Source organism: Equus quagga, chromosome 12 (assembly GCF_021613505.1).
Source record: "Equus quagga isolate Etosha38 chromosome 12, UCLA_HA_Equagga_1.0, whole genome shotgun sequence".
In the NCBI taxonomy this organism is placed as follows: Eukaryota; Metazoa; Chordata; class Mammalia; order Perissodactyla; family Equidae; genus Equus; species Equus quagga.
Window position 1 is genome coordinate 98,991,816 of NC_060278.1, and position 25,562 is coordinate 99,017,377.

The window sequence follows — 25,562 nt, forward strand, 5'->3', positions numbered from 1 at the left end:
TTTATTCCCGCACCTCCCCATGGGGCCAGGAGAGGGAGCTGGTGGCACACACACTGGGAGCACAGCCCGGAGCACAGGGGCTCTATCCCGGCCCCCCAGAGACTGCAGACAAGACAGCCCTGGACTCAGTTTCCCCACGTGGGCAGCAAGCAAGCAGGAAGCACTGACATTCTGCAATTTGCTGAGCCGGCCTGGCCTGGAGGACCGTGGAGAGAGACGCTCACTCTCCGCCGGCCCGCAGCCCGCCAGGGTGGCCCTGGGAGAGGCCTCACCTCGGCCAGCGAGCCCCTCTGCACCGACTTCACCACCACGGCCTTGTTCTTCTCCTCGACGTCGAAGCCGTAGTCCTCCTCCTGTGGCAGGATCTGGGGCCAAGGCAGGCGGGGTGGAGAGGCGTGAGACGGCTGGAACCACCCTACCAGGGGCCCCTCGTCTGCACGGACTAGGGCGGCAGGGGCGGGGCAGCGGGGGGCAGCAAAATGCAAACAGCACCCCGTATACAGTAGGTGTTCAACACGCGTCTGTCGAGTGAAGACGCACCACCCGGCCCACGCTTTGACCTGTGTTCTCTCTCATTTGCTGAATCTTCATTGTCTGTCTCCCCTTTCTCCTCCCACCCTGAGGACGGTCTCCTCGGTCCTGCGCCACTGGCCCCCCATCTGCGGGCACACTGCAGGGGCTCAACACAACCTTACTGGCTTAACGAACAAGACAGATGCAAAGGGATTCAGCCACCAAGAACTTGGGGACAGGAAGGGAGTTGAAGGAGAGCAGCCCCTCCCCATGGCAGGACGGCAGGCAGGTTGGGAGGTCTGGGGTTCAGTGGTGATGAGGACACAGGGAAATGCATTTGTTCAACAAATATTTGCTGAGCTGTTGCCTATCAGATGATCCGGGTACTTTACTGGGAGTGGGAAACAGCTCTGAACAGGACAGACGGCTCCTGTATGAGGGCAGCTGACTGTCTAGGTGGGGAGACAGACTGCAGACAAATAAGAAAGAAATACAGAACAGGATGCAGGGGGTGTACAGAGTTTGAATTAAAATAAAGCATGTGAGGGGACAGGACATGGTGTGGGAGGGTGGGGGTGGCCAGAGGAGGTGAGACCTGAATGAAGTGAGGACCAGACCTTTATTATAGAGTGGAGAAAGTGGTCTAGGCAGAGGGCACGGCACGTGCAAAGGCCCTGAGTCAGGCGCCAAGGTATTGGAGGAGAAGAAAGGAGATCAGAGTGGCTGGGGTGGAGGGAGAAAGGGGGAGGAAAGGAGAGGAAGCTGGACAGGCAGGAAGAGTCTTGCAGACCATGGCGAGAGACTAGATTCTATCCTAAGTGTGACGGTGAGCACAGGACGGCTTTGTAGGGGGAGAAATGGGACCTGGGAGGAACAGCAGCCCCAAGTACCAGAGGAGAAGTTAACGGAATCACCCTCGCATTATTCAGACTTCGGCCCCACTCTGGCTGTGGCAAGAGACCTAAACTTTCCGAGCCTCCCTCTCGAGGGCCGACTGCGGGCCAGGCATTAAGATGGAGGCTGTGCATCAACGGGCAGAGAAACAGGATTTGGGGAGCTAGGCTGGTAAATATCTGGATAGGCTGGTGGATGTTCTGCCTTAACTGCAAGGACATTTACAGCAACTGAACATGGACGGGGTGCCAGCCCAGAAGACCCAAGGCTCTGGTGTGCAGGATGGGTCCCTTCAGGAGGCCGTCGTCTCTGCACAAGGCCAGGCTGGGATGTGGGGTGGACGAGGAGAGGTGGAAGGGAAAGGAAAGGGAGCCCAGCAAACCCCAATCTCTTCTGAAGAGGCCAGTCTTGGCTGGTGCAAGTGACCCAACCTCCTGAAAATGTCACCAGCCACCACCTAGAGCCCCCTGCACTCTTGGGTGCTCAGAGTTCAGCCCAACTTCTCCAGCCATCAGGTGAAAGTCGCCCGGCTGCCCGGCCTGCAGGTGGCCATGGGAGGAAGACATGGCAGCTCAGCTCTGCTCCTACCAGCAGGCGCTTGGCCAGAATGTTCTCCACGAGCTTGAAGTCATTGCGAAGCTGCTTGTTCTTGCTGCTGGTTCCCTCCATCTCCTCGTCCGCGTGGAAGCGGAAGTACTGGGACTCATCTTTGAACTCGCTCTTCTCCAGCACTGCAAACCCGCAGACACACAGGCACGCGGTCAGGCCCACGCAGGAAGGTTTCGGCAGCTCTGCCAGCTGGCAGCCGCGGGCCAGAACCAGCCCCTGGACAAGTTTGGTTTGGCCAGCCCAGTGTTTTATTAAATGGGATCATGTGCCAACAATAACAGATAAAGATATCTCACATCAAAGTCTGGCTTTCTGACTTCTCTTGAAAAACCTGAACTTGCCCCACCCCCCATAAAGACACGTTACAAAGCCATAGTAACCAAAACAGCTTGGAACTGCAGTGGAAACGGAGAAAGAACCAGGGGGAGAGAATGGAAATCACGTAAGAGGACCAGGTGCTTATGGAACTCAGTATATGATGGATGATCACTCAGGGCAAAGACACAATTGGATCCCTACCTCACACCATATACAATAAACTCCTGAGGGATTGAAGACCTAAACATGAACAGGAAAACTAAAGCTCACCAAAAAAAAGGCAGGAGAACACCTTTGTCCTAGGGTAGAGAAGGAGTTCAGGTACAAGACCCCTCCCCCCCAAAAAAAAACCCACTAGGGACTTCCATTCAATAACAAGGCCATAGACAGAGGGCAGATTTGAAAATAACTGTAACGGCTAAAACCAACAAGGAATAAATATCTAGAATATATCAGAAGCTCCAAAAAATCAACCAGAGAGAGCTCGGAAACTCACAGATAAATGGGCAAAGCATACGAAAATAGGCAATTAACAGATGGGGAAACCCAGACGGGCAACAAGTGTGTGAAAAGGAGCCAACCTCACTACGAAGCAGAAAGGGACCCCGACGAGCCACTGCAGACCAGAGACTGGCAAACTCAGGCCCTGTGGGCCCAATCTGGCCACTCCCTCTTTTTATAAACAAAGTCTCATTGGAACTCAGCCTCACCCACTTGTTTACACATTGCCTGGGGCTCCCTTTGCGCCACAATGACAGAGCTGAATAACTTCAAGAGGCTGTGTGGCCCACAAAGCCTAAAATATTGACTGTCTGGGCCCTTACAGAAAAAGATTCTGACCTCTGTTCTAGACAAGCCCGGAAAATGAATAAAAGTAGCCTGTAACAACCAGTATGCGATCTGGTCCCCACGGACTGCAATTGAACTAAGCACCTACGGGCGCCAGGCACCCCCTGCATACAGGCTTGGGGTCACTGACTCCTCAGACAAGCATCTGCTGCACCCCCTTCACAGATGGGCAGCCCGAGGCCCAGAGAAGCTAAAGAAACTGCCCGAGGTCAGAGAGCCAGCAGGCTCCTGTTTTCCACCATCCTGCTGGCCAGACCTGTTAGCGGAGGCAGAGACAAATCACATCAACAGGGGAAGTCAAGGCTTGGTCGGGTAGGGCAGTTGTCTGAAGTCAGTGGACCCCTGAGGAAGGAAAACCGGCCACCTCAGGCCATCCTCGCCTCCCTGAGGAAGTCCCAGCTACTCCCCAGGGTGGCCACGAGGATTCACCGGTGGACCTCAGTTTCCCTGCATGTGCTGAAAGCGCGGGGCTGGACTGCAGGCCACCCAGGTCCCTCCCTGAGGACAGCTCAGCCCGGAACCCAGGTCAGATGCCCCTCTGCACGGCGCCCTAACCTGCATCTGCAGCAGCCACCACCCCGGGACTGGGGCCCCCATGCTTCAGCCTGCGTCTGCATCCATGGCACGCAGCAGGGAAGCAGGGGGCGCCTGCGATTTCTCTCCCTGAGGGGCCCTGTGGGTGGTGGTGTTGCCTGGGAGTCATCCCCACCCCCACAGAATGGCCTCAGACAGTGGCCTTCCGGGAACAGCAGCTGGGCTAGACCCCTAATTACTCTCACCCACAAATGAGAGGTTCCGCCCCGCTGACGGGTGGGAGGGCCCCTCGGGAAGAGAGCAGCTTCCAGGAATGAGGGATCTTGGGGACACAGGGCCGATGAACGAGAGGCCCGAGGCTGCCCTGGCTGGCCCGATCGGCCCTATCCACTGGGGAATGGGAGTGCCTCCTAACCCCATGGAGCCGTAGGCACGCTGAGCTCAGAGGAGGAGGAGATGGCATGGCCTCCAGTGGAAAGACAGGGAAACTGAGGCCCAGAGAGGGGCATGGGCTTACTGGGCGTCGGCTGGGTCAGGCCTAGAACTGGGTCTGTGGGCTTCAAGGCAGGGGACAGACCCGATGACCCTCCAGTACCCTGGCACACCTCTCGCCCTGAAGGGACAGCAAATGCAGCAGCTAGACCAGGGCTGGGAAACCGCGGCCCACCGCCTGGTTCTCTAAATAAAGTTTTATTAGCACACAGCCACGCCACCTGTTCACGTGCTGCCTGCAGCTGCTCTGATGACACAACGGCAGGGCTGAGCTGTCACACAGACCTCGGGGCCTGCAAAGCCAAGAACATTTACCCTCTGGCCCTTTGCAGAGAGAGCTTGACAAGCTCTGGGTCAGAGCACAGAGCAGAAGCTGGCAGGGGGAATGGCCAGAAACCTTCCGGAGTCTCCCCCCTCCGCTGCCACCACCTGGGTCCAAGCAACATCGTCCCTACCCTGGACCATGGCGGTGGCCTTTCTGGCCTCCCTCCTTCCGCCCCCATCCTCACAGACACGGGAGCCCGTGAAACCCGCGGCAGGATGGCCCCCCTCTGCTCGGAGCCCTCCCAGACCCGCCTCCCTGGAGGAAAGGCCCAAGTCCTCCACATAGGCCCAGAATATTTCGGAAAATGCACTTATTCCATTGTTGTCTGATTCGCACACACACACACTAGGCTGTGAGCTCCCGAGGGTGGGCTGTCGTCTGTCTTGTTCTGTCCCCAGGGCCCACCTCGTGGCCAGCACGCCGCAGGCGCCCTCTAGGTAAGGGCAGACCGAAGGGGAAGGGGACGGAAGGGAACGCCGCTTAGCCTAACGGGGGACAGCTCCGCGAAGGAGGGCGGAGCCGAGCTGGCAGAACGACAAGGAGGGGAGCTGTCTCAGCTGGGCAGTCGGGGGCCTCGCTGGGGAGGCATGAGTGGGACAGAACCGCTGAGTAAGGCAGGGGGTGAGGCGGGCAGGGAAGGGCGCCCAGGCAGGGTAACTGCAAGTGCCACGGCCCTGCGGAGCATTCTAGAAACAGGAGGCAGGCTCCCCGATGGGGGCTGAGGCCCTCCTGTCCTGCTGAAAGGGCAGGAGACTCAGGGCTCCCAGGGCCAGCGAGGGGAAGGCCAGGCCGCTCGGGCTGAGCATGTGGCCTGTGTCGCCAGCCTTCCCGGGTTCACACCCAGGCTCCGACTCGCCATGAGACCTTGAGCAAGCTGTCACCCAGCCAGCTTCTCTGTCCTCGCATATAAACGCGGAGGATGTTAACACCGACCTCAAAGGCTCCTCATGAGGATTAAGCTAATTAAGAGCGGAGACGCTCAGGAGGCCGGCGCTCAGAGCAACTTCTGTTTCCATCTAAAACGATGTCAGTGGTACCACCTTCTCTACTCTCCGCCCAGCCTCCCACCTCAAGACCACCTCCCGACGGCCACCTCTCTCCCTCCAGTGGGAAGAGGAGGGACTTTTCTGAGGGGTGAGACCGGCAGAAGGGCCCCCCGATTCCCTCCTCTCACGACCCCAACCCCTCCATCCTGTCTCCTTCCCGAGGAGCCCGGGGGCCAGGCCTCCCAGATCCGGCCTCGACGCCCGCCCGGGAGGCTGCGGCCCTCCAGGGGAAGGGCACAGGAGGCCCATGGATGTGAGTTCAAATCCGCTCCATTTTCCAGCCAAGCTTTACCCGCCACCTCGGTGCCCCCCAGACCCTGACACGGCCTCCCAGTCCATGCAGAATGAGGAAGGGCACGCGGCGGGATTCAGGAGCCGCCCCGACCTCAGTGGTCTGCGGGCCCAGGACCCGGCACCTGACCCGGGCGCACCCACGGGCATGCTGGGCAGCCTTTAGGCCACCAGGTGCTCTCCTGGGCCTCAGTTTCCCCTCCCTGTAGAATGCACCAGCCACCAGGGTCCCTGCCAGCTCTTCTGTTCCAGGACAGACCCCGGGAGATGGGCTGAGGGGACGGGGCGCTTACCGTGGTGCATGAAGCCGTTGTTACACAGGCCCACTCCCAGCGCCACGGCCTCCTCCCGCGTCTGGCAATCACCCTGCAAGGAACAAGAAGAGGGGCGTCAGGGCAGGCACCGAGGGGCCGCGCGAGGCTGGTGACAGGCCCACCACCCCCTACAACGGAGCCTCTGCGAGGGCAGGGATGTGCATCTGCTTGTTTACTGTGGTCCCCCCAACACTTTTGGTGGCCTAGAAACAATCCTTTCCCAGCCTGCCCCAGGACTGAAACCCCCGCTGGTGTAGACGGCAAGGCATCTATCTAGACAACACGAATCCCAGCCTCCTTTGCAGTTGGAGGTGGCCAATGACATGTAAGCAGAAATCACTGGTTGGGAACTTTGGCAAAACCCTCTTCATCCCTGTCCCTTCCTTTCTATTCCACCTGCCTGGAACAAAGATGTGATGGCTGGAGCTCTGCAGTTATCCTAGACCACAAAGTGAACTTGAAAACAGAAACACGTTAAGGACGGGAAAGCAGAAAGAAAGAGTGTGGTTCCCAAAGATATGAGGACTGCCCCAGCAGCTCTGGACCACCAACCTCTGGGCTCCTCTCATACTAAAGAAAAGTAAACCCCTAATTTACTTCAGCCTCTGTAGTTGGATCTCTGATACTAGAAATCAAGTTCAATTCCTAACTGACCGAGCTCTCGCCAGTGAGCCATCTGGGGAAGACCCCCAGGGGATTCTGGAAAACACCTTTGTCCCCAATAAAAGGGAGAGGCAGCACCTCCCCTCCCTGCCCGGGACGAGGTCGCGTGAGGAAGTGATGCACAGGGCTGCGGGGCCATCTCGTGACCAACACGGCTGACCCCGCTGAGGACGGCGGAGGGGAGCACAGAAGGTTCCTGTCTGTGGCACGGTTGGTACGTGCACGCTTCTCTCCTGAGGCCGCTGTCTCGTCGGGTTTCCGCCCTTGAGACTGAGCACACTCCTCGCTACACAGGTGACATGTGGCTCCTGTCAGAGCTTCCCTAGGGAAGAGACACGGAACCCGAAGCTGAAGAATGAACCAGGCAACCTGGGCCCGCCCTTGGGGCCAACTCTCCCACGTGGACGTCGTCCTGGCGGGCAGTCCCTCAAGGTTTGCGCCCGCCCCCCCGCCTGGGGCCAGGCTCAGGACACAGGATCCACGCGGAGGCCGAGGCAGCGCCCCAGCCCCAGGAACGTGACCTTTGCACAGAGGAGCCCAAGGACGGGGGCACGGGCGCTGGCTCTCCCGCGAGCAGGGCCCTGAAGACGGCGCCCCTCGGCCCTGCTCCCAAGAGGCCGGCAGCGTCCCGGCCCAGGTCTTGCTGAGGCCTGGCTCCTGGTCTCCCCGACCCGTGCAGCTTCCGCAGCCTTCCAGGAGGTCGCCTTTTTCTTCTCCTTAAGTGAGCCAGAACCTGCTTCTGTTTCTTGCAGCCCAAATGACCTCAGTACATCCAGGCAAGGAGTGTGAGAGTATGTGTGTGTGTGTGTGTGCACACACATGTGTGCATGCTCGCATGGGGAGGAGGGGGGTGACAGGCAGAGGGAACAGCACAGACAAAGGTCCAGGGGTGGGATGAAGGGCCGGCCAGGAGGGGGAGCGAGGTCAGCTCAGTGGGGCAGGGGGTGATCTGCTCTGCTCCCTGCCGAACCCGGGGTCCGAGAACAGGGCCCGGCACAGAGCAGGCGCTCGTCATCATCTGGGGACTAAATCAGGCGTCGTCAGCAGGGGCCGGATGGTGCCAGAGCCCGAACCAGGCCAGTGCACTCCGACCTTGGCCAGACGGGCCTGGGCACAAGGCCTCCCACTAACCAGCTCCCGAGGCAGCAGCTGTTGCGCGGGGCCTGGACGGTCCCCTCCGCCAGCAGCCGAGGAGCCAGGGAGGGAACTCCCAGCCAAAGTGGAAAGGAAGCCCAGAGGCTCGGGCGGGCCTGCCCAGGCCAACTGCAGGAAGACAAATCTCTCCCAGGGGACCCTGGCCAGTGGCTAGCGGCTGGCGTGTGCAGAGCCCCCCACGGAGGCCACATCCGGAGCAGCCGCCCCAGCTGCAAGGGGCCAGCACAGGGGGGTGGCCGTGGCCCAGGTGGCGGCAGGCCCAGCTCTGCAGCCAGGAGGCCGGGCAGGTCTGGGGGCCACCTGGCTTTCTCGGCCCACTCAGCATCGGCTCCAGCCCAGCCCGCCCCTTCTCCCCACAGCAGCTCCCCAGCTGGACCTGCAGCGGTTCTCAGGGTAGCGGTGAACACACGGACCCTGGATGCAACCGCCCCGTAGACAAGTAACAACCCTGCCTACCACCAGGCGGGGAGCAACCAGAGGTCACTGAGCCCCCATTTGCTCTCCTCCTGGAGGAGGGCCTGGGCACACACTGTCCTGTGCAATCTCACTGCCACACCTCCCCCATCTCCCCCATCTCCCCAGCTCCTGCCCCACCAGCCTCCTTGCTGCTCCTTCCACACTACACGAGACCCCAACCTCAGGGCCTTTGCACCTGCTCTGCCCTCCCCCTGGAACACCCTGCCCTGGCTTCCAGGTCTCAGTGCCCATGTAACCTCCTCGAAGGAGCCCCTCCACCACAGCCCGCTCAACAAAGACGCTCTGTGACCTTGTACAACATCCATGTACACTTGTCACCTTCTGAACTGAACTTGTCCCTTTATTTGTTTGGCTTAAGGTCTCCCGTTAGAATGTCAGCTCCATGTGGGCAGCGATGGCGCCCATCTCCCCCCATGAAGCCCAGTACCTAGCACTTAGTGGGGCAAAAAAACATCTGTTGAATGAATGAATGAACGAATGACCAAAAACCCAATTTGGAAACTGGCCCTGAAGTCGCCTCTATCCGCCTCGGCTTCCGTGTGTCTAAAACGAGGGGAAGCGATGTGTGCACACCTCACAGGGGTCCCTCCCTGACCCATTGCGTGCCCGCGTTGCCAATCTCTCCATCTTGACGGTCAACCCGGAGGCAACCACTCATTAACCCCATCCGACAGATGAGGAAACTGAGGCATGGACAGGCTTGGCGCTTGCCCAAGGCTACGCCATGAGAACAGAATCTTTTCAGGGCAGGACCCTCCCCCACTACCACGTTACAGAGAGGGAAACTGAGGCATGGACAGGCTTGGCACTTGCCCAAGGCTACGCCATGAGAACGGAATCTTTTCAGGGCAGGACCCTCCCCCACCACCACGTTACAGAGAGGGAAACTGAGGCATGGACAGGCTTGGCGCTTGCCCAAGGCTACGCCATGAGAACGGAATCTTTTCAGGGCAGGACCCTCCCCCACTACCACGTTACAGAGAGGGAAACTGAGGTTCTGAGAGGGGAGGTTAGTCACCCACGGTTGCGACCAGGGCTCCAGTCCCATGCCTGTCGTTCCCATTTCCTCTGCCGGCGCCTCGAGCCGCCAGCCCGGCCCTCTGCCTGCTCCCACTCTGGCCCCCGGCCCCCCACCCCGGGCTGAAAGCCCTGCCGCCACCAGCTCTGCCTGAGCACAGACCAGCGCAGCAGGGACTCCGGGCACGTCACTGTCAACCAGCACGGGGGCCGACAGACCCGCCCCAGCTCCCGGCCTGGCCCTGCTCCGGCACCCCGGCCCACGGACACCCCTCCACCTGCCGCGCAGCCTGGCGTCCCAGAGCCCGGGCGGCACAGACGAAATGCACGGAGCAGAGAGGGGCAGAGAGCCAACTCCGAGCCGGCGCCCCCGCCCAGCCCTGGCTATGACCGCGGGCAATTCCTCAGCCTCTCTGAGCTTCGTGTCTTCATCTGTACTTTTTATTCCCAGATTTGTCCTTGATTTTCCAAGGACAGCCACTGAGGGATGGTCTTGCTCAGACTCCACAGCACTGGCTGTCATCAATACAGAGAGCTATTATTACTATTATTATTGGCTACCAAGGCATCATGACAGCCCCCCACACACAAGCTTACAGGAGGACCCCGACTGTGTGCCCTGGGGCACGTCACATAACTGGGCCTCAGCTTCCTCGTCAGGAAAACGGGGATAATAACTGCGTCTTCCTCAGGCTGTTCCGAGGATGGAGACGACGCACAGGGAAAGGTCAGAACTGACACGGAGTTTAGCTTCTCTGTCCAAGGCCTAATACTCACCTTATCCTCAGTTAAAAGAACGCTGATTCGTCCAGGTAGTGGGTAGGGAGCCCCTCTCTCAGCCTCAAGGGATGAATTCCAAGGAATTCTAAGCCACTCTCAGCAATCCTTGTTCTCTTCTCCAGGGAGAGGTTTAGGGGTACACGTGGTACCCATCTGGCCAATGAGAACTAAGGGGAAGACCACCAGGGAGCAGAAGGGACTGGGGGAAATTTCCTCCCCTAATAAACAGAGCGAGAAAACTCTCCAACTGCCCCTGCTGTCTGCCTTTGGCCAGAGGCCTACAGAGGTGTGATGCCTGGAGCTGTGGCAGCCATCTTATGACTATAAGGCAACTGGAAAGAAGATGGCAGAACAGAAAGATGGAAAGAACCTGGGTGTAAATGTCATTGTTGAGCTCTAGGATCATGAACTCCGGATACCTAGTTATGTGAGAAAAATGTCTTTACCGTATAATTTAGGTTTCCTATTATGTGAAAGCGAAAGATCTTTACTGTATAAATTATGTGCAGCCATTATGTGCCGCCAAAAGCATTTCTAGATGATCCAGTAGGATTCAATTAACATTTTGCTTCAAGGAGCAGAATGACCTAGAAGTTAGAAATAAAGATGCATTCACAGTGAAATAACCCTCCTGAACTACACAATTACACGTTTTCTTCTTGACTTTCCCGCTGAGGTACAAGGTAGGGACGACTTGAAATCAAGACTTATTGAAACCAGTCTTCAAGGTCACGGCCTCCTCATCAACCCCTCCCCGACAGAGAGACCCACGGAGGCACACACAGCCCGCTCCTCGCTTCCCTGACCCAGAGCGGCACGGCAGCTGTCTCCCGGTCAGTCTCCCGGAAGCCATGCGCCTGCGTCCACTCCAAGCAGCTTCCCTGTGTCTGCAGCCCAGGCCCCGTGGCCCGCTGAAGGGGACGCATTGCAGGGTCAGCTGCAACCTTCAGCCCACCATCCTCCCCCTGCCCCCACTTGAAGCAGGATGCTGGGCGGGGGGACGGGCCTCAGGACCAACCGACAATGACTCGGGCTGCCCGTCCTCCAGGGCTCCTGCCATCACTCCTGGGGTCATTCTAGACTCCTCTCTGTCTCTCACCTCCCACCTCCCATCCACCTGCGGGCAAACTGTTAAGTCCACCTTCAAACACCCAGCATCTGACCGCTCCTCCCGCCTCCCCCGCTGCTCCCGGTTCTCAGGCGCATGCTCCCTGCTCAAAGCGCTCAGTTGGCCACCTCCCTGGTCTCTGTGCTGCCAGCCTTGTCCCCTGCAGCCCGCCCTGCACACCCCACACACACGGCCAGCAGGATCTTACCAGACGCGTCCCTCCTGTGGGGAGGGCTCCACCCCCTCAGGTCTCTGTTCCAGTGGCCCTGCTCAATCCGGCCTTCTCTGACCCCCTGTGGAACTGCCCCCCCATCTGAGGGGTCAACCCCCTGCTGCCCCCATCCTCTCCCCTGCAGGCTGGCCCCTGGCAGCAGCCAACATGTTACACATCTTACTTATCTTTCTCATTCATTCAGCGCCTCTACTAGCCCTCACCAGAACGTCCCATCCACCAGGGCAGAGACTCTCGTTCCCGGCTGTGGCCCCAGAACCTAAGGCAATGCCTGGTACACAGCAGGTGCTCAGGGAAAACAAGGGACGAGCTGATCAGCCTCTTGCGACACTTCTCTCCACGGCCCTCTAACCTCTCATTGTAGACGCCACCCAAAGCTGACAAGGACAGAGCGTCTGCAGTGGACACAGCACCCGAGCGCCACATGTGCAAAGCCAGCTCCCCCTCACTGGGAAGTCCTATGGGCTCCCCGCCCGCCCCCGCCAAGGAGAACTCCCAACCTTCCCACCAGCGTCTGCTCCCCCTTCTTCCCAAGCCACAAACGGTCCTTCCAGCTGCCACTGCACCAAAACCCTGGGCCTCGTCCTTGCTCCCCACCTGCATGCCCCCCGCAGCCCACGCACCATGGGCGGTCCGTCCAAACCTCTCCCAGACCCACCTCGGGGACCAGCCCCACTCCCAGCCTACACCCGGGACTCCCCACTCAGGGCAAAGTCCCGCGATGCTTGAAGCCGAGAGGCAGCTGCGGACACTCGGCGCTCAGGAAACACGCAGCCACGGAGAGGCCGCCTCAGACGGCCTCAACCAGGCCCGGCCGGGCTCCGACCGAAGCACCTGGACCACAAACGGTGACGCCACGCGCCGCCCTCCCCTGCCGCGGCGCAGGCGGGAGGCGGACTCCACAGCGTGCCCCCAGGCATTTGCTCCTGCACCCCCGGGCCCTCCGCCATCCTCAGCCATCCACACGGCCTGAATTCAGAGCGACTCTGAGTCCTCTGCAAAGGAGATGAGCAGTTGTAATAACAGTTACATTGACGGAGCAATTACTCTGAGCCTCGTCATTCGAAACACATTACGTGATTAACTCAGTGAATCCTCAAAACAAGCAAAAGGGGAAAGTATCATTTTTAGCTTCATGTTACGGGTGTGGAAACTGAGGCACAGAGAGATGAAGCAACCCACTCAAGATCACTCAGCTAGGAAGTGGCAGAGCTGGGATGTGAACCCAGTTCGGCCTGGCAACAAAGCACATGCTCTGGGCTGGCCGCACGGGATCCCACGGAGAGGGCAGTGTGGTGCAGTGGTTAGATGTTCTGTGCTTCTCGAATCTAACTCTGAGGTCATTTCCAGACCTCCCAGGCCGTACGGTCCCACGTCACAGCAAACACACTAAAACGCACCCACACCCCACATTAAATATGCTTTTTTGGCTTGAAAATTTTTCTCAAGGATTTCTCTAAACTTGCTTTTGATGTTATCTGGCGTCCAGAAACACTGACTTTACCGATGGGCTATGACTTCTAAGCAGTCATTGGGAACTTGTGCAACATGAGAAAATCCGGCCAGTAAACTGGTTTTGAATGGAACGAAGTTTTCAAGAACGCTAAATTTAACATTACCAAGGCTGACAGAAAGCTGCGCTCTGTAAACGTTTGAACTCTTATCCATTTTGATTTCGCAGCTGTCTCATCTTTGGAGCCAATACGTTCCTTTTTCCGACTACGAGTGAGCCTTCTCATGGGCTCCCTGAAAAGTCCACAGACCTCAGGCACGAGTGGGGAAGACGGGCCCATCCCAGGCCCAGCTTTGCCGCTGCGAGTCTGTGTGCCCCTGGACCAGGCTCTCAGCCTCTCTGGGCACCAGGTCCCCCATCTGTAGATGGGACAGAGGAGTCAGGGAGATACCGCACAAAGCCCAGCCAGGGCCTGGCCCGGATAAGTGCCGCGTGGACAGCAGCAGCCTCAGGAAGCCCCTGCCCACTGGGAACTTATTTGAAAGAAATAACACGGCAAGCTCCCCGGGGAGCCTCTAGTTTGGTGCCAGAATGAGACCAACCTATCCTGGTTTGCCCAGGACCGTCCCCGTTTCAAAACTCGAAGCCTCAAGGTGGCGGCAACCCTAGCGTCCACTGAGGGATGAGTAGAGAAATAAACTGTGCCATCCTCGCACAGTGGAATATTCTTCAGCCCTCAAAAGGAAGGGATCCTGACACATGCTACGACATGGACGAACCTTGAAGACATGATGCTGAGCAAAATAAGCCAGACGCAGAGGACGAATGCTGTGTGACCCCACGTACACAGGGCACATGGAGCAGTCAGATTCACGGACAAGAAAGCAGGAGGGAGGTGGCCATGGGCTGGGGGGGGGGGCGGGGGAGGTAGTGCTTAACGGGGACAGGATTTCAGTTTTGCAAGAGGAAAAGAGTTCTGGAGACGGATGGCGGGGACGGCTGCACAACAACATGCATGGACTTCACGCCACTGAACAGTACACTAAAAAGGGTCAAGACGGTAAATGTGAAGTTACATGTATTTTACCACAATTAAAAAATAATAAAAAAAATTTTTAAAAGCCAAAAAACTCAAAGGCCCGCATCCCGGTCAGCCCCCCATCCCGGGCCGAGGGGGACGGCTGGCCGCGCACGCTGGGTTCTCACCTGAGCCAGCAGCCAGTCCACCAGCTTGCTCCCAGGCAGCACCGACTTGTAGGTCTTCAGATGGTGGTCCCGGTCCCTGCGGGGGAGGCACCGTGAGCGGACCCGGGAGGTGGCGGAGCAGTGCCCACGGCCCCTCCAAGTGCCTGGGATCCGGGGCTTCCAGGTTCTCTGGGCATCGGGGCCGGGGCGGGGGGGGGCACTGGGGAGGGAGTCCCGGCCCAGATTCCACCAGATTCCACACCCCACTCGCAGCGTGGCCACGGGCAGGTCTGCCCCAACAGGACCCCATCCCCACCCACTGAGCGAGGGGCAGGGGCGGACGGCTCATCCTCGAGCAGAGGGACTCTGTCCCCAGGGAACCCCAGGCTGTGTCTGGAGACGTTTTCGGCTGTCCTGACCGGGTGGGGCTGGGGGGCACTCCTGGCATCCCGCAGGTAGGGACCAGGGGTGCCGCTCAACATACACAAACACCCAGAACAGCCCCCAAACAGACAACCATCTGGCCCCAAACTCCAACAACGCCGAGGCCACGGACACCTGATCTGTTCCGAGTGGTGAGAAAATCTCGATTCTTTTCTCTTTGGTTCTGGGGTCAACACTCACATGTTGAAAGGTAACAAAACCGTCCCGAAGTGGACAGGCCTCGGTGGGCTGGGGCGGGAACGGGGACAGACAAGGGCGGGGTCGGGGCATAGGTCCCCTCCCCGGTGAAGGCACCTCAGCCCCTTCGTGGGAGGCGCGGTGCTGACCTCGCAGCCACATGGCAACAATTTCTCAGCCTCTGAAGCTGACAACTCGAGGCCCGAGTGGAGGCGGGAAGCCAGGGGGTCCTCGGGCTCTCAGGGACAGGAGCCGCCGCCCCCGGCCTCCTCCGGGCCGATGGAGGAGCTTCCCTCGAGGGTGGCACAGAGCAGCCGAGGACGGGAGGCAGGCTGGGGAGGAAACGGCTTCCCAGGGCCTGACCTCCACAGGGCCAGCAAAGCCGGGAAGCGGCCCTTCCGCTGCCCCTCTGAGAGGGGACGGGAGTGGCCAGGACAGCGGGCACGGGACACTGCAGCTGGACACGGGTCGGGTCACCCTCTCTGTCCCTTCACCCACGGCTTCACGGGAAAGAGAACAAGCAGTCGCTGGCGTTTCTGGAGCACTCACTCCGTGCCAGGCGGCTTTCAGATCTAACCCTCACGACAACTCACGACGTGTGACTATTCTTATGCCCATTTCACAGAGGCAGAAACAGAGGCAAATGAGGTTAACTACCATTCAACATTCGCTCGACAAACATTTACTGAGCACTGCCCTAGGCCTGTGCACTCCAACACGTGGCCGTTCTTCAACCAATCGGTAGTAAATCAAACTTAAAAGCACGCTCCTCCGTCTCGAGGGTGTGAAAGCCACGTGTTGACTAGTGGCGAGTGTGAGCAGCACAGAAATGAGCATTTCTATCTGTGCAGACGGTTCTACGGGATGACGGCTCTGGGTGCAGCTCAAGGGTCCGGGGACGGAGCAGTGAAGAAACTCTCACCCTAAGTGAGTCTGCAATTCGATGGGGAAGACAGATCGCACGCAAACAAACAAACAGATATGTCAACTACTGACAAGTCTGAAGAAGGAAACCAAAGTGAAGGGAGGAGGACAGTGCCGGCCAGGGTGGCCGGGGGTGCCCTCTGGCTTGGAGACATTTGAAGGAAGTGAGGCAGAGTGCAGAAGAGCAGGTGCAAAGGCCCTGAGGCGGATCCTCTTATTATCCCCACTTCACAGAGGAAAGAAGCTGAGGTCCTGGGACCTGTCTGCCCAAGGTCACACAGCTGGAAACTAGCAGGCTGAGAGTCAAACTCAGCCTGTCTGGCTCCAGAACGGACACCCTTCACCACCACACTGCAGCGTTTCCCACAAATTAGCTCACTTAACCCTAAGGATAAACCTATAGCACAGGTGTAATTATTGGCCCCATTTCAGGGAGAAGGAAACAGGCTCAGAGAGGTCAAGTTACCGGCCCAAGGCCACACAGCTGAGAAGAGGTAGAGGTGAAATGGGCTTGGAGAGAGTAACTCACTTGATCACGGGGGTGGAGAGGCTGTGAAGTCGGCAGTAAAGCCTCACACCCTGAAAGAAAAAAAGGGAGAGTCTGGGATCAGGCCACATGCTCAGGGACCTCCAGATCCAGGCCGCTGGGACAGACGGCTCCCAGACAGAGCGGGGCAGGGGGCATCGGGGGGGCAGGAAAGGAGAACAGGCCTCTGGGGCACAGGACTGCTCTGCGGCGACCAAGGGGTCAGGGTCACGGGGCTGGTGGGGTCCCCTACCTTGGACATGATGTCCTCCAGCTCACTCCGGGCCTTGTAGGTGCCATCGTCATAGCGGAAGCGGTACATCACCTGCTCGTTCTTGAACTGATGCTTGTCGGAGACTGGAGGGACATGGAGGGACACGGAGGGACGGTGAGGGATATGGAGGGATGTGGAGGGATGGTGAGGGACACGGAGGGACATGGAGGGATGCGGAGGGCCAGTGAGGCTGGGCAGCCCCCTAACCCACGCCCACCACCACCCTTCACCCTGCCAGGCTCTGCCCCGAGAGCCATTTCACCAAACGCCCCGCCCACACGCCAGGGCGGAATCCAGGTCCCCCTGTGGTGGGTGTGTGGCTCTGCCCAGAGCGGACCCTCAGGGCTGGGGGCGTCCACAGGTCTCCTGAGAGGTCCAGAAACGCCCCTGGCCCAGCCTGCGCCAGGACCTGTCTGGCCAGCATCTCCCTGCAGCCGGGTCACCAGGCATGAGTGGGGACTGCGTGCTGGGGTCTGAGGCCACGCTCTCTACACCACGACCTCGTGCTTCGCTCCCTCCACTGTGGGTCCATTCGCAGGTCCTGCAGGCTCTTCCTCCAGGACGTGAAGGATCACTCTACAGTCCCACCCTGGCCAGAGCCACCTTCGCCTCCCGCCTGGAGCACCAGAGCCGCCTCCCCTCTGGGCACCCAGCTGCCAGCCCGGGACAACCGTCCACTCTCCACCCGGCAGCCAGAGGGCTCCCATTAGAACCCAGGTGTAAGCAGGTGCTTCCTCTCCTCAGGACTCAGCAGCGGCTTCGCATCTCAGTAAAAGCCACAGACCCCACGATCCACCATAAGGCCCCAGACCTCATCCCCTAAAAGCTCCCTGCTGGCCCTTTGCTTCTGATCTCATCTCCCAACACGTGCCCTGCCCACTCCGCGGCCGCCACACTGGCTCCTTGCTGTTCCCTGGACAAACCACTTATACTCTCACCCTGGAGACTTCACGCTGGCTGCTCCTCTGCCTGGAACCCGGATGGCCACCGGGCTCGCTCCCTCCCTCCCTCCCTCCCTCAGGTCTGGCTCCACCGTCACCTCCTCCAGGAAGCCTTCCCCAACTCCCCATTCAACAGTGACCGCCACTCCCTGCTTTCTCTGCCCCCCAGCACTGTGGCCACCTGTATACACAGATCCTACTTATCTTGCTAATTATCTTTCCCCTCCGACTAGAACGTGGGCCCCGTGAGGACAACAGGTTTCATCTGTCCTGTTCACTGCTGTGTGGACAGTGCCTGGCACATAATAGCCGCTCAACAAATATTTGTTGCATGACTAAACCTGACACAAATGGTTCTTGCCTTTTGTGAAGGGACAGACGGAAAATTCTACTCCCCGGCCCTAACTTTTTGAGGTGTCCTGGCTCAGCTGGTGCCCCAGGGGACGGCTGGGTTTTCCAGCCCCACAAGCCGTTTCCTAAGGGCATACAGGGTCCGGGGGCCACACCGCGTGCCGGGCGGCTGCACGCAAGTACGGAAGCAGCCCCCGGAGTCGGAAGCACGGCCCTGTGGGGTCTGAAGTGCCCCCGTGCCGCTGCCCCCCAGCCCCCCCCCGGCCCCCACGCACCATGGTGGATAATGCCGTTCTCCAGCAAGGCCTGGCCCAGGTTGACTCCTTCTTCCGTCTTGCTGATTTCACCAATTTCCAGGAGCCAGGCGACAAACTCACTGCCAGGAACATACGCGGTTGAGAGGACCCCCCAGTCCTGGGACCACAGCGACCAGCACTAGGCTGGCCCGGCCCCACCCACTCCCCGGAGGGACAGCCAGAACTGTCGGGGAAGCACACAGTCGGAGCCCACAGCCCTGGGGGTCGTGCTGAGGCCTCTCACTCTTCCTCATGATGGCAGCAGAGAGGTGGGTGTGACCAGAACCCGAATCAGGTTCACTGGGTGGGTAGATGGATGGATGGACGCAGACAGAGGGAGGGAAGGAGAGAGGAAAGGAGGACAGGTGGATGGTGGATGGACAGACGGACACATAAGTGGATAGGAAAATGAACAGAAAGCCAGTGAATGAATGGACGACCTGACAATCAGATAGACGGCTAGGTGGCTGGAAAGACTGGTGTGCAGGTGGGTGGAGGGAGCATGAGCGGGTGGGTAGATGACAAGTAGAGAGAGAACTGGGTAGACGGGTGGGGGGAACGGATGACAGAGGGCTAGATGGATGACGAGAAGCAATGAAGAAACAGGCAGGAAGAAATAAGGGCCCAGAAAGACGACTGCGGAGAGTCAGGAGAGCTGATGGTCAATCATGTCATTCTCCCACTTAAAACCCTCCAATGGGCTTCCCCATTACTCGCAGGAAAAAATCCAAACTCTGCCCGCAGGATGACCAGGCCCCGCATGAGCCAACCCATCCTCACTGGTCTCACCTCCTATCTCCCCCACTGAGCATGCCTGAGCCACACCCACCACTCTCCCTTCCTAAAAAAAAGCCAAAGTCCTGCCTGCCTCAGGGCCTTTGCACTTGCTGTTCCCTCTGCTTGGAAACACCCTTCCCAGCTCTTCATGTAGCCCTTCTTTTTCATCCTTCAGGTCTCAGCTCAAACGTCACTTCCTCAGAGAAGCCTTCCCTGACCACCTCATCAAAAGCAGTCCCCCAGCCCCACACAATCTGCCACGTCTCCCGGTTTTACTTTCTTTTTGGCGCTTATCACGGTCCAAAGTACTGTTTGCGGATTTACTTATGCATTTATCAGCCATCTCCCCCAACCAGAATGCAATCTCCACGCTGGTGGGGATTTCCGTCCGTCTCATTCACGGCTCCACCCCCAGCACCTTCAGAAGAGGGTCCAGCGCGGCAGGGCTCACTGACCGTGTGTGAATAAACGACGGTGAGGGCCACCAGACAAGAAGGGGCGCCCCAGGGTCAGCCGGGGGGGGGGGGGGGCGGGGTCCCTGGAAGAAAGCACCCACAGCCAGAGGGAAGCAAGCAGACCAACTGTGACACCCAGCTGGGTGCCCAGGCCGCCCCGGGTCCTCAGGGCAGCCTTGGCCCCGCAGCCCGCATGGAGGGAGAGCTAGACGGGCTGCTTCCCGAGCATGAGGAGTTCAACGACAGCAGGTGGCAGCTGGCCAGAGCCCGGAGCTCTCCGCCTATGAGACCAGCTGTCCCGCCTCCAGCAACAGGGCCGGACGGGCAGAGCTATTTTTAGCTTCCCCGAGTTTGGCGGAGCCAAGGCCGGCATGTGTAGGTAGGGGGAGCCCGGCGCGGGCTGCAGGGCGTGGAGGAGAAACGGGGTCATTCCGAGGAGTGGGACCCCGGCGTCGGGGGAGAAACTGTGGGTGCACCCGCCCCCAGCTCCACTCTCCCGGCCCCAGGACTCAGAGGCAGGGAAGAAGCTGTCAGCAGCTGAGTGGGTGGGCAGACCCAAAACACCCTCAGGAGCCAGAGACCCGGCGGCCAGCCGCCCACCAGCTGTCCCCATGGAGGCCGCCTCTGGCACTGACCAGCAACCGTGTGGCCAGCATGAGGGGACAGGAAGTGCCCCACAGCAGCTGCTGGGGCAGAAGGCGGCAGCCCAGTGACAGCAGCCGCAGCCCCGTGTCTGCCCTGGGCTGCCTGGCACCTTTTTGAGGATCGAGGAGGGTTCACAGCTTGCTGGGCAAATTGGGCAGCCGTTGTCCCTCTCTGGGCCTCAACAGGGTCCACGTGGCAAGTGGTTCACTCAGGGGCCTTCTGAATTTAGCGGGTAAACTAATCATATGAAATCTTAGGCTGGGATCCAGCATGGGAAACCAAACAAAATTACTCTCTAATGCAGGGAACTTGAACTCTCGTAAACGAGCGAAAGGGGCCACGTGGAGGCTGCACCGAACCAGCCAGCACTGCGGCATCCAGAGACGGCAGCCACGCCCCAGTGTGGCCAAGCGTGGCCGCGTGGGAAGACACAGCACCCTAAGACTTCCCAAGGGAAGCCGGAACTCCAGCATTTCCTGTGAAATTTCCCAGCTGTTAAATGCTGACATGGAATCCAAAATCTTCTGAAAGCACCGCGTGGGCCGTGGAAAGCACATCTGCGAACCGCACTGGGTCAGTGGGGCGCCATTTGCCACCAGTGGGGTGCAAGGAAGGGTGTTCCTGGTGGAGTATCAGCACATGCAAAGGCCCTGAGTGAGCAGCAAGGTTAGGACACCAGCGACCTGCTGGGAGCTGGAAGCTGGGGGCCAAGAGCAGCCAGATCCAGTCTCCAGAAAGGATGACTCAGCGCAGCAAGCTGGGGACACAGAGAGGCCAGCTAGGCTGGTGCGGAGGACAGATCAGGGAATGGGGGCCATGGAGAGTGAGCCCGTGTCCAGAACCACTCGCCCGGTAAACACGTGTCTCACCCGCCACGGGCACAGGCACACGCGGGCGCTCTCTGCAGCCTCCTAGGAAGGCCCCCAAGCTGAGGCCCGGTGGGCCACTCACCACCCAGACAAGGATGCCCTTTTCCTTCCCTGCCTCCTCCACGGCCTTGAGCGCCACGAGGTCAGGGAGTGGGGTTCCATCGTCACCCCCGTAACTCCACTGCCTGAAGATGCTTCCTGAAGACGTCTGCAGCAACGTCTCACAAGTGACTATGGATCCGCTGTCACGTGCTAACACAGAAGGGCACCTGCGTACCCAGCTGGGCCAGACAACGGGGCCTCTTCCACCCGGGAGCTTCCACTCTGGCAGACCTCAACAAATGAAAGACATCTAACCTCTGTCAAAGGTGAAACCAAAGGGCTTCTCCTTCCAGGAAGCCCTCCCTGAGTGCCCCTGGCCCAAGCTCTCACAGCTCTGAGCTCGGCCCCACTCAGGGCCTGAGCCATGGTTCAAACTCATCTCACTCTTCCGCTCAAATGCTTTCAATGGCTTCCCAGAGCACGGAAGACAAAACCTGAACCCCTGACCCCTCACCTGCCAGCCTGGCCCCTGCTAACCCCTGTGGCCTCGTCTCCCACCCCTCGGCCACTCACTCCCTCCAGCCACAATGGCCTCCTCGCTGTTCCTCAATGACTTACTCAAGGCTCATTCCAGCCATGGGGTTTTTGCACCTGCTGTTCCCCCTGCCAGGGATGCTGTTCCCACAGATCTTCTCACGGCTGGCCCCTGCTTGTCATCCAGATGCTGGTTAAGATATCACCTCCCCCGAGGGGCCCTTCCTGACCACCTGGCTGAAGCAGCACCCCGCCTGGCCTCCTGACACCAACCTACTTATTTCTTTACAGCTTCATCGGCTCGCTGAAATTTCCTGCTTCATATCTGGCTACATGTCTGTTTTGGGATTCCGCCACTGCTGGGGATCTCCACGGGGCAGGGGCTCCATCTGTCCCGTCTGCGGCCGCACAGAGCAAGGGCTCAGCAAACACTGAAGGAATGGGAGGGAGGGAGGGACGGGTTTTGTCTCCCAGCTAATCTGAGGATCCTAGAGGGCGTCCTCTCTAGGGACGTTCCCCCCGTGACGCCCTCCACAATAACACACAGATTTTATTCCTTGCTTTTTCTCATATGGCATCTACTGGCTTTGTCTCTGAGAAGGGCAGGAACAGGCCCCTCCTGAAGGCCAGCATGCACTTCCATCGCTGCACTGCGCTGAGCAAGTCACATCTGCTTTCTCGCCATATCGTCCAACAGGCCTGACGCATGTTTTATCTTCTCTCGTTAATCGATCATTTACTAGACACAGAGAGATTAAGAAGCTTGCCCAAAGTCACACAGCTGGAAGGTGGGGGAACCAGGATTTGGTTTGAGTCTAAGTCTGACTCAAAGCCCAACCCTTGAAGGCTGTGAAGACAAAGCGGACACTGTTTGTATTCACGGAGCTCCTTGTTAGCAGTGGAGATGGGGATGGAGAAAAGAACTTCAGGGAAAAGTGAAATGTGCTGAATAGAGACAAAAATACGCAGGAGCCGGCCTGGTGGAGTAGTGGTTAAGTTCACAGGCTCCACTTCGGCGGCCTGGGGTTCACAGGTTCAGATCCTGGGTGCAGAACTACACACCTCTTGTCAGCCATGCTGTGGCAGCATCCCACATACAAAATAGAGGAAGATTGGCACAGACTTAGCTCAGGGCCAATCTTCCTCACACACAAAAAAAAAGAAAAAATAGATAAACACAGCAGAGTATGGTGGGAGAGAGTCCTGGGTTCAAATCCTAGCCCCAACTTGCAGCTGTGTGACCTTGTGCAGGACCTTTCCCTCTCTGTGACTCCGTTTCCTCACCCTCAAAATGGAGATAATGGGGGTTAAAAGGCAGGGCCACATGCCAGTGCCTGTGGATGCCGGGTCCTTCCACGGAGGGACCTGGGATGCTCCTGGAGGAGACTCTGGGGCTGGGTCCTGGCAGGGAAGAGGCGTGCAGAACCCGGGCTGGTGTAAAAGTTCTCCGAGACCGTCTCCAGCAGGATGTCTGGTCCTTAAGGCCGGTGATTACAACACAGGCTTCAGTCCTGGCCCCGTGTCAAACGGGCAGGCAAGGAGCCTCCCTAATCCTTCCGGGGGACAGACCTCCTCGAAGCCCTAATCGGACAGGTTATCCCATCTGGTGGCCGGACAAGCTCTCCAAGGGTGGGGGGAGGCGGCAGGAAGTGGGAGGTCCCGCCACCCGGGCGGAAGCAAACCCCTGCCGGGATTAGGGATCAGCCGGTGGAGACCGGCCAGGCCACCCGTCCCCACAGGTGTCCTGGCCACACACCCTCCCGGGAGCTTAGAGCTGGCGGCACTGACCCCTGAGGGCCACAGGGCAGCCCGAGTCCAAGGCACCAGGGCCACCGATCAGGGCCCAACACGCTCCAAAGTCCCCCGCTGCGGCCCATCAACCAGAGGCCTCAGGCTCCGAAGAGTGAGCAGCGCCCAGCTCAACGCTCAGCTCCAACAGTGGGTCCAACGCCGCTGCCTCAAGTCCCCGGGCATCGCGACCTCAGCGTCTGCCCCTGGGCTCCGCCCCCGGTCCCGCCTCTCCAGGCACCCGGCGCCACCACCCCGGGCTCTGCTCACCCTCCTCTGTGGGGTCCCCCTCTGAACCCTGGGATCCCCCTCTGAACCCCAGGGTCCCCCTCCGAATCCCGGTGCCCCGGGCGGCCCCGCCGAGTCGCCCTCTGCATCCCGTCAAAGATTTCACTAGGACATGTGGCTTTCAGGACCACGGATGCACCATCTCCTACACTCAGCTCCAACCTAGATTGTTCTCGAGCCACGACTTCACATCCACCTAATGAGTCAGCATCTCCATCCCGGCGTCTAACAGTCTCGATGTAACCGGTCCAAACGGAGACTGAGCACCACGCCCCCGACTGCGCTCCTCCGTCTCCTTCCCCTCCTCAGCACGCGGCACCCCAGCCTCCAGGGCTCTTGATCACTAACCCCCTTCTTCCTCCCCCATCAGCAAACGCTGTCACCTTCGAAACGACGCAGAGTCACCTCCTCCTCTCCCAGTCACCCCTCACACGGTTACTCTCACTCTTCATCCCAGGCCTGTCCAAAAGCTTTTGGGAAGTGGGTGGGATCTGAGTTAACAAATTCTAAACAAAGTTCCTGCCTCACAGGCAAACTTCTCTCCCAGCTGGACCACCAGCTTCACGAGGTCGGGAACCCTCAGTGTCCTTCACCCCCTCCAGAGGGTCGACCGCCCTGTCTAGCACACAGTAGGGCCTGTGCACAGCTGGACAATTTTACCAGGTCTGTATTTCTTCTGTCTCCCCAGGTGAATGAGATTGACGCCTGTGTTTAAGACCCACTCCCATCACATCTGTGCTCTGATCTCTGTGATCCTTGGTTATAAAATGGGGCAGAGGGTAAAATGTTTAATTATTAGGAAATAATGTATTTCCCAGACAGAGAAACTAGAGGTCTGAAGGGCTGGAAAGCTTCCAGGACCCTCCCCCTCACGTGTAACTCAGGAAGGGAGGCCTCAGAGACACCAACCCCGCCGACCACCTAATCTCGGAGTCCCAGCTTCCAGAGCTGTGAGGCTGTTGTGTGACTGAAGGTCTGCTGTGTAGGCCGCCCCGGCCGTGGTCCTTGGTTTCCGCAGCGCTGGCAGGCCACAGAAGGCCTACCCTGGCTCTTCCAGCCCTTCAGCATCTTTGTAATCAACCCCCTGCGTTAAATGCCTCTCTGCTTGAAAGACCTACGGCGGCTCCTCTTTTCTGAGGGCTAGGGCAGTGCTTTTCAACCCATGGTGGGCAACCCTCTAGCAGTCTGCAAAACCAATTTCACAGATCGTGCTCAGCATTATTTGTGAAATGAATGAAGAAAGGACTTGAACAGAATAGAAAGGACAGGATAGAAAAGAAATAGGGAAGAAACAGAACAGACATTTTGGGAGTGTGTCCAGCACAGTAAGTCATGTCAGGCTTCAGCTTCCGTCATGTATTAGGTGGATGTGCACCAGAACTCAACATAAAACTTATGTTTTGCAGTGAGCTGTGGTCACAACACTTGACAGACCTGATACGATGGGACCACCACCTCTCCTGACCTCTGAGGGCTCCACAAGGATTGGGGGGCTTTAGCGGCTCTGGGGGAAGGGGCAGGGCTGGGAAGAGCCAGGTGGGTGCGGATGGTCTGCCGCACCTCCAGCCGAGACCCGGGGACCCGGCGGAGGCCAGAGCGGGGCCACTCACTTGCCGAGGAAGCACTTGGGGACAGTGCTGAGCTTTCTCCGGCGGTCCTTGATCAGGTTCACCTTCTTGCTCATCATCATGTGGTAAAGCTTCTCCCCCTTCTCTGAAATCATGACGTAGGCGTCCCGCTCCATGCCCAGCTTCAGGCCTGCGGAGGGAGCACGGTCAGCACCGGGGAGAGGGCGCCTGAGAGCCGGCCCCCCAGGAGCCCTCCTCTACTGCCACTGCCAGTGGTCACCCCCGGGGCACTCGCCGCACGGCTGTCACTGTTCTAGGTACCGGCTGGTGACTCCCTGCAAGAAGCTTGTAGGGGAGAGCGGCTAACCGCCCCATCCACGGAGGCAAAGCTGAGGCCCAGAGAGATAT

At 58.9% G+C, this 25,562-nt stretch overlaps 1 protein-coding gene across 2 annotated transcripts in view; it reads right to left on the reverse strand.

The window, feature by feature from the left end:
• PREX1 (phosphatidylinositol-3,4,5-trisphosphate dependent Rac exchange factor 1) overlaps positions 1–25,562 on the reverse strand; it is a 182,677-nt gene that overhangs the window by 32,864 nt on the left and 124,251 nt on the right. For both annotated transcript variants that reach the window (XM_046679427.1, XM_046679428.1), the window contains 8 exons: positions 25,197–25,344; positions 18,168–18,268; positions 16,580–16,683; positions 16,330–16,379; positions 14,277–14,352; positions 6,165–6,237; positions 1,996–2,138; positions 273–365 (listed from right to left, as the gene is read on the reverse strand). In XM_046679427.1, the coding sequence (XP_046535383.1) occupies positions 273–365; positions 1,996–2,138; positions 6,165–6,237; positions 14,277–14,352; positions 16,330–16,379; positions 16,580–16,683; positions 18,168–18,268; positions 25,197–25,344 (788 nt within the window). The remainder of the gene's footprint in view (positions 1–272; positions 366–1,995; positions 2,139–6,164; positions 6,238–14,276; positions 14,353–16,329; positions 16,380–16,579; positions 16,684–18,167; positions 18,269–25,196; positions 25,345–25,562) is intronic.